An 8,965-nucleotide genomic window follows, 5' to 3' on the forward strand; every position below is an offset into this window, starting at 1 on the left:
TTTTCTAGTACATTACATGGTAAAACCAATGATGTCGTTCAAAAGTACAACTCGTCCTGCAAAAAATAAGCCCTCACATGGCCAAATTGACGGAAAAATAAAAAAGTTATGGCTCTGGGAAGGAGGGGAGCGAAGAACGAAACCGCAAAAACTGAAAAAACCTCCGAGGGGTTAAGGATAGGTAGGTATACCTTCCCCCTTAATGACAGCACAAGCCCCCTGAGGCCAGTGACGGCTCCCGGGGGCCTGCAGCAGCCACCACAGAGCACAGAGCAGCGCTGCACTCTCGCCTCAGAGCGCCGTGCACGGCCCCGCCAGCAGTACAGCCAGCACACGCGCTGTGCGCGCCCCCGGCTCAGGGACTCCCACGTCCGGTTGCGCGCCGTCTCCCAGCAACCCACTCTGTTTGGCTCTCCAAACAGTGCCGTGACGTCACGAAGGCACCAGCCGCGCCCACCGTCTCAGGCTCCTGTGACTGACGCCGGGGCCGCTACTACCGTCACAGCCTGGGCAGCGCTCGCCAGCCAGCTGCTGCTCTGACGTCACGGCCGCAGGCCGCGCCCTCGTATTGCTCTCCGAGGAGCCTCCCACCTGCGGCCGCGCCGTCTCACTGCTGGAGTCCTGTATCGCACTGTCGCCTTAGCAATTACCCACAAGCGTTTTCCATCACACCTGCGGCAGTGACGGGCGCCTCTAGCGGACACACCGGTGAACAGCAGCGGCGCTAGTGACAGTTGCGAAAAAGGGGCGGGGACGCGGGAATGTTATGAGGTGACAGTAGGCGGGCTATAGGTGTGGCGTAAAGCGTGGGCTCGTGTCACGTGAGCCCAGACCCCGCCCCTCATTTATAAGGCTTGTCAGCGGCGGTGGCCGCTCACAGTCACATAGAACACGAGGGCAGGGAGGGTGTAGGAGCTGCAGGCGGCGCTCATGGCAGTACCTGGCGGGGATCCCCGGACGCGGCTGTGTGTGACAGGGACTCCCTGCAGCCTCGGCTCGTCCCCCGTGCCTAATACTGTGCCTATGGACGGGCTCTTCTAGACTTGTGCCTCGCTTATGTGGACGTAGCCGCTCTCAGCTGTCACGACGAGGTTAATGAGGTACGTGTGAGCGGGGCGTAGAAGTAACTGCTTGTGCGTTCTGGCCATGCTGGGACTTGCAGTGCGCAGCCTGTGCATATCATGTGGGGCTTCGCTGGTCGCTGTGATGCCTGCAGAGTGATGTGACTGTGTATATCTGTGCCCAGGCAGCCGCCCAGTGAGTGTGACATGGCTCTCAGCGGGACCTTGCTGCCATCCATCGCCACCTTCACAGCGGGGACCCCGGGCAAGGACAGAGTGTTGAGACTGGCAAGTGTTGGCGACGTGAGTATCCCTGCGAGGATAGCCCTTTCCTTCATGCCCACCATTAGGTTGGCACTGTGCATGTTCTGCTCCGTATCTGTGCTTCATGGGTCCCTGTGGGCTGCGATCTGCAGGACCTGTGACCCCCTGTGGGTTATATGCCCCCTGTGGATTATGTGGCACCTGTGGGCTGTGTTCTGGAGGACCTGTGACCCCCTGTGGATTATGTGGCCCCCTGTGGGCTGCGTTCTGCAGGACCTGTGGATTATGTGGCCCCCTGTGGGCTGCGATCTGCAGGACCTGTGGGTTATGTGGCCCCCTGTGGGCTGCGTTCTGCAGGACCTGTGGATTATGTGGCCCCCTGTGGGCTGCGTTCTGCAGGACCTGTGGATTATGTGGCCCCCTGTGGGCTGCGTTCTGCAGGACCTGTGGATTATGTGGCCCCCTGTGGGCTGCGTTCTGCAGGACCTGTGGATTATGTGGCCCCCTGTGGGCTGCGTTCTGCAGGACCTGTGGATTATGTGGCCCCCTGTGGGCTGCGTTCTGCAGGACCTGTGGATTATGTGACCCCCTGTGGGCTGCGTTCTGCAGGACCTGTGGATTATGTGGCCCCCTGTGGGCTGCGTTCTGCAGGACCTGTGGATTATGTGGCCCCCTGTGGGCTGCGATCTGCAGGACCTGTGGATTATGTGACCCCCTGTGGGCTGCGTTCTGCAGGACCTGTGGATTATGTGGCCCCCTGTGGGCTGCGTTCTGCAGGACCTGTGGATTATGTGGCCCCCTGTGGGCTGCGTTCTGCAGGACCTGTGGATTATGTGGCCCCCTGTGGGCTGCGTTCTGCAGGACCTGTGGGTTATGTGACCCCCTGTGGGCTGCGTTCTGCAGGACCTGTGGATTATGTGGCCCCCTGTGGGCTGCGTTCTGCAGGACCTGTGGATTATGTGGCCCCCTGTGGGCTGCGTTCTGCAGGACCTGTGGATTATGTGGCCCCCTGTGGGCTGCGTTCTGCAGGGCCTGTGGATTATGTGTCCCCCTGTGGGCTGCGTTCTGCAGAATCTATGGACCTGTAGCCCTTAATCATGCTGGTTAACTCTCCTAGTAGCCAGTAAGGGATCTAGTTGCCACTTAGTAGCCATTTTTTTCACGTTACGCCGGCTTACCTTAGCCCTAAAGTTGTCCTGCCCCCTCCATTACGGCCCAGCCATGGCTTCTTGCATTACAGAGCTTTGCTATTCAGTGCCTGCGTCTTGCGCTTACTCATCTCCTTGTGATAGTGTTCAGAAGGATAATAGAAGGGTCTCTGTTTGCCGTTATCTTAGAAACCAGTGTACACTAATATTCCTAAAGGGAAAATGCCAAATGCAGATACTTCTCTGTAGACTAGATGTCTCTAGACTGGCCCCAATCTGCTCTGGCTGGGGAGTAACCATGTTCTTACCAAAATTCTGCTTAAGGGATTTTCTATGTGCTTAATGAATGTGCTTTGGCAGCTGTGCTAAGAAAGTTGTCTTGTCTTCCTTTTTCCTACAGAGGTGGAGAGAAGAGCTGTCCCACATGAAAAGGCATCCTGCACTTAACCAGTCTCGGCCCTATGATGGTGTAGAGGGACACTCTTTGGGGTCTCGCAGAGATCAAGAGGAATTTCATGAGCTGCTGGACTTTGATTTTATACTATCGAATTCTCTTATTCATCAGGAGTCTATGGTGGCTTCCTCCTCATCGTCTTCCTCCGCTACTGCCTCATCACCTCCACCGGCTGTTTCACTACCAGACAGCATGTCTGCTCTCTCGCCACCTGCCAACTGTAACTTTACCTACCAGCTATCTTGCCCTCAGGAAGCAACCGGAGGCACCCCTCTAATATATAGTTCAAGGGAGTCCACTGTGCCAAACTCCTCTTTTAACCTGGCGGATATAAATGACGTGTCTCCTTCTGGTGGATTTGTGGCTGAGCTTTTGAGACCTGACTTGGACCCTGTTTATATGCAGCAGGCACAGACTAGTCTACAAGGCAAATTTGTATTGAAGGCTGCTGTGGATATGAGTGATTATGGCCAGTCCATCAGTGTTCGAAAGGGTGGTTCTGGTATGGACAGTCCCATGGTTTATCAACTGCCAAGGATGCGTCAAGAGATCAAGCAGGAGGCACCTGGTTCTTGCTCGGGCTCGTGCCAAATGGATGGACAAGGTCAACAATCACAAGGGCAGCATGAGTATCAAGTAGTAAGGGTGCTGTCAAGCAGGACTAACCAACCTTTGTCTCCAGATGAGCTCATGGTAAGAGATTGCCATGCTTCGTCTCGGGCATTAAGCCACCCCTCTCTGTCAATACCTCCTGGCTACCACTCTTCTGCAAGTTTCCCTCACTTCCCACCAGACCAGCAGCCCCAACTGCCTCCATCTCAGCTACAGTATCAAGGTCAGTCTTATCTAAGTATTTTTGAAGAACCTTTAAACTTTCAACTATTGAAACAAGAAGTGATGCTGACCCCACCCTCTTCACCTCTAGAGCTCCTAACCCCAGGCAGCTGCATGTCAGAAGAAGTTAAGCCCAAGAGGGGTCGCAAGTCCTGGCCCAGGAAAAGAACCGCTACTCACACCTGTGAGTACGCCGGCTGTGGAAAGACCTACACCAAAAGCTCACACCTAAAGGCCCATCTGCGCACACATACAGGTAATATAGATTCCCTCAGACTGGTGGGGTAATGTTTGGTTATTGTTGTAATAAAGGCTCTAGTATATAGGACTGCTGCGACAAAATTGCCAGCGTACTGTGCATAAACATCTGTGCCCACACTGCTCTGCTTCCTTCTGGAGACTATTTATAATGTCGGTTTTTGTGGTTTTACTCTTGGCAAAACTTTAGGCATATTACAGAGTGAACCATACAAAGAGCCTATAAACTCAAAGAATACGTTCCCTACAAATAGGTTACATCAAAGGTGGTCACCGACCTGATCCTTCCTCCAGGAGTTCATCTTTAGATCCATATAGAACAAGAATACATATAGTATAGTATGTTTCACCAGCATAGGAATTTATGGGATCCGTGCTAAGCTAACCCTACAGTCTCATTCAAACTTAGAGAGAACGTTTCTAAGTATTTCTTCAGAGTTGATCAGTTCTAGAAAACTTTATGAATACTAATAAGGAATTAGTTCAAGATTTTTTTTTTTTTTTTTAAAGTGTAGTTATACTTTAGATCCATCTAAACCTTTTTAATTTTTTTCCACGTTTAGGTTCTTATTTGGTGTCTGTAACACATGTCCAAATAGTTCAGTGAATTAGATAGTTTCCCAAGTCTTGCTCACGTTTGGTTAAGGAAAGATTCCCCCTGTTTGGTGTCCCTCTTTCGTACTTTGTACCCAGAATGAAGCCTAGAGGAAAACTTGAGCACAGTGTAAGAACCTTTTTTTTTTTTTTTTTCCTTCATGTAAAAAAGCTGAGGGAGAAGGTCTCATTTATGACCTGTTTTTCCAGCCCTGATAGCAGAGCGAATGTAACAAGTGTTGGGATTCAGAGTTGTTTTTCGCTCAAGATCTGCTTGTTCTATTTAGTTTTGATTTTTACCTTGTGCCAAGACTTGTCAATAAGGGCAGTTGACTATTTGTCGCTGACTTTCAAGTGGAAAAATTCATTTCACAAGGTTTTGAGGTGTGGTTAATGTCTATGGAGCTCGGCCAAGTTTGAAACGAGTTTACCACAGATCACATTCATTTTTAGAATAGTAGAACATATTTGCAGCTAACAATGAAGACAAAATGACTTTGATCTTTTGAGACTCTCCTGCAAAAGCCCTGAGGGTCTAGGGCATGGTAATTACAGAAATCCCCACTTGGTAGCAGCCAAGGTGTAGACCTTAAGAACATACCTTGGAGGACTAAGACCTAATGACATCTTTCTGCAATCCGAAATCCACTGTCTAGCCACTTCTTGGCATATTTTTGTCACTTTTAAAGTATGTTTTTAACATTTTTAATTTTTTTTTTTTTGTAAGTTGTTGGAATCTAGACAAATGGTATTTTTACGATTTGTGAAAGCGTAAACTATTTTGCAATTGAAACACTTTTTTTTTTTTTTTTTTTTTACCTGTGTACCAACGCTGGTCTACTGATTTTTGCTTTGCAAAGATGATATAAAACTTTTCTTTAAATTCCAACACTCCTACATTTTCCCCCATTTCTATGGGAAAAGTAGAGAAAGACCTTGGAATGCATATCTTCAAGCATGGTGAAGGATGCCTAGTTCTGGGCCATAGAGTATCCCTTGAATGTGCTGCCATCTAATTGACTAGGAATAATTGTAAGAGGTTCTTTGCAGGAACGAATTCGGAAATGAACTATGGTGTCACCGTAACTTATGTAGTTTTGCTAGTCTTTATAAATTCTTATAATGCCGATTGGATCAGAAACTGTTGGCAGCTAGGGAAAATAAGATTTTCATTGCTTTTATCCAATTAAACTTTAATTTGACAAGCTCATTTTCTTAAATCCTGGTTGGTGTACTGTTCCGATAACTTCATGGCACGGAGGTCAATTCGTGTAAGGTCATGTTACTCTTGGGGCGTTGTCTATACAAACTAATGCAGGTTTTATATACAGGAGAACCTAACCCAAGTTCACATGTCCACTTTTTGCCTTCTTTGGGGACATAAATTGGGCAGATTTGTCTGTTTTTACCAACCATGTAGGAGGCAGTGCTCTCATCAACCTTTAGTAAAAAAGTGTTGCCTCTTCTTAGCCCCAGATACTGACATCTGTGTGCGGTCAGGCGGGTGTAATGTTTTTTGTTTGTTTTTTTTGTCTCCCAATTTGTTTAATGGCTTCTTGCTGCTTTTCCATTCTGGATTTTTTTTTGACCATTGGTCAGCAAAAACATAGTAATATTAAATAACTGATATGAATAGCTCTATTGAATATAATGCATTATAATATGAAATGCTCATGTTTGACTGAGCCCATAGGTGTGTTATATCCTCAGCATTAAATATTAGGGGTATTCGTAGTGTCAGGGATCCTGATGCCCCCTACAGTGAGTTGGTCGCTCATCCTGAATCTATGAGCTTGTCTATAGTACATTAATGTACATTGTAAACTTGCACTACCTGGACAGTCAGTATATGGTTGGGGCTTTTTTAGCTTTTTCTTTTTTAATCTGCCACTTGGTGGCAAGTAATTCACTACAAAGGTTGTCCCTTTTGAAGCCCTTTACCATGTCAGAACTTGGGCACACTGGAGGACCCTCTGGTACGTTATGGGTCAGTCTGGACCATAGTTTTGTTATTTTGGCTATAGGAAGTCAGCTTTCTAATGCCATATTCAGATGTTTGTTCTTCTTGTCCTTGTTCTATCCATGGTTTTTAATGCTGGAACACATACCCATTAGAATATATGGAACTGTTCGCATGTCCATGTGTTTTTGTGGATTGTCTGCAAAAAAAAAAACTCACTGAAAAGTGTTTTTCATCTGAGTCATGGATGAAAATTGCTCCTACCAGTCTATGGGTCCGTGTTGTCTGTGACTGACATTGCAGTGGATGGCAGAAGCTGTGCAATTTTAGTTTTTCCTGCATGAAAATCACTGACTGTAAAAACTGACACTGATGAAAATGGGATGATAAATCAGAAAGCAGAGAGGCCTAATATTTTGTACGGTTTTCACATTTCTCTACTTGTCATGCCAAGATCCATTTAGTTTCCCCTGTCACGAGTTGTGCAGAAGATCTCCGATGCACCTAGCCAGCTGTGCTCCTGTCAATTTTATTCATGATCTAGACTTTTTTTCCAGTGGGAAAAGTCTAATCAACTAACAGCAGCAAGCAGAGCTCTTGAAAATGGCAAGAGATTGAAACCTAAAGTATACTAAGAAGTTGCTAAACTTTTCATTAACATGTGGCAATGATAATGTGTTGATTGCTGATCATGTGTGAATCTAGAAGATGTTCCTGTGAATGTGGACTGTAAATACATCAGCTTGTAGACCAAGGTGGCTTGTGTTGTAAATGTCAAGGTGCAGATAAACTGGTTAGACATGTCTACTTTGACATGTGTAGTGAGCCATACTACTCTTTATTACAGACAGTGTATTCTGAGAGAAAACGGAAGGGATCTTGAGGTAGACCGTCCACATAATGTACATTGTTTTTCTAATGGATGAAGTATTGGTATCTTGGTTCTTTAAATAATTCCTTGTCTACTTTTCCCGTAGGTGAGAAGCCATACCACTGTGACTGGGAAGGCTGTGGGTGGAAATTTGCGCGCTCTGATGAACTGACACGCCACTACCGGAAACACACTGGTCATCGGCCTTTCCAATGCCAAAGGTGTGACCGAGCTTTCTCTAGGTCAGACCACCTAGCCTTGCACATGAAAAGGCACTTCTGAGCATATGAAGTAGCCCCAGACCCAATACTGCCATAGGCTTTTCAGTATTTATAGCACACACAATCCATGGGGACGGGAGGAAAACAAATGTAAGCACTACAAGCTGCCATGTTTTGTGAGAAGGCAAGAATTGGGAACCTCAAGTGACTGCATAACCATTCTCTACTACACGTCGGAGAACATACTAATTTAATGAACCATGTCTGAGAAAATGGGTCTTTGACTGGATCTTCAATCATTCCATTGTTGGATAAAACTGGACTTTTCTGTTTCTTTTGTGGACTTGATCTTAAAGGTTAATGACTGGAAAATGGTGGCTGCACTATTTACAGGTGTTCAACATTGGCCCACCTGCTGCTGTCTTATATTCTCCTCCAGCTCCACCAGCCAGGTCAAGGGCTTATGTATTCTTCTGAATAAATTCCTCTCGTTACGTAATGAAATGTGTAACATTCGAGGAAGGCTGAATATATCTAATTATTCCAGGCAGAGCTATAACAAGTGTGCGTTTACACACGTCTAGTAGGATAAAGCTAACGAAAATCTGGTTGAAGGAATAGTCATATTAGCTAATGGTGCTTACAGGCTCATACTTTTAAAGGTACCAAAGATTGAAGCCAAAGTTCTCAAACTGCTGCATATTTGACAAGGAAACCTATTGTCTTCCGATTTTTATTTTTTTTATTTTTTTCTCTTTAAATGACCAAAGTCAGGTGTGTAAACCTGATTTATCAATGATGTTTGTATATGCAGACAGTATGTGATGCACTGTGGTTTCTGTGTGCAATAATGTGTACAATGGTCTACTTCCACATATGCCTTATCCAGAACAAATGTCTTGTGTTTTCTATATAGGACTTTACATATAAAATATGTAATATAAATTTATGCCAACTTCTATTTTGTATATTTGTAAACTATGAAGTAAATTGAACTTTTTTGGAGTTTGTATTTTCCTTAAGTTTTAAATAAACCTATATTTTATTTGGCGAATTATTCGCAATAAATGAAATCTTAAGGTCGTCTTTTTTTTTTTTTTTTCTTTTTTTCTTTAAATATGACAACAGGTCTCGTCAAAACCAGAAAAAAATGACCTGGTTATCCATTGTAACCAATAGGAGGTCGGCTTTCATCTCTTAAACTGCAATGACAAATGAAAACTGCACCGATTTGAGGACCGTTTTTGATAAATGAGGCCCGAAAATAAATTTAATAATGGTGTAGTACCACATGAGTCTC

The 8,965-nt window shown here is 45.7% G+C and overlaps 1 protein-coding gene across 5 annotated transcripts; it reads left to right on the top strand.

Annotated features, from left to right (window-relative positions):
- Positions 1-864: 864 nt before the first annotated feature.
- On the top strand, positions 865-8,747 carry KLF4 (KLF transcription factor 4). Of its 5 annotated transcripts, XM_069765703.1 has the most exons (5): positions 865-1,100; positions 1,247-1,364; positions 2,874-3,762; positions 3,853-4,017; positions 7,551-8,747. In XM_069765703.1, exons 1-5 carry the CDS (start codon positions 1,096-1,098, stop codon positions 7,724-7,726), a joined length of 1,353 nt encoding a protein of 450 aa, XP_069621804.1. In that variant the 5' UTR covers positions 865-1,095; the 3' UTR covers positions 7,727-8,747. The 5 variants fall into 5 exon arrangements, with proteins under 5 accessions (XP_069621804.1, XP_069621786.1, XP_069621795.1 ...); XM_069765685.1 differs by having other exon boundaries at positions 2,874-4,017; XM_069765694.1 differs by having other exon boundaries at positions 1,251-1,364; positions 2,874-4,017.
- The last annotated feature ends 218 nt before the right edge of the window (positions 8,748-8,965 follow it).

This window comes from Ranitomeya imitator, chromosome 1 (assembly GCF_032444005.1).
Source record: "Ranitomeya imitator isolate aRanImi1 chromosome 1, aRanImi1.pri, whole genome shotgun sequence".
Classification (NCBI taxonomy): Eukaryota; Metazoa; Chordata; class Amphibia; order Anura; family Dendrobatidae; genus Ranitomeya; species Ranitomeya imitator.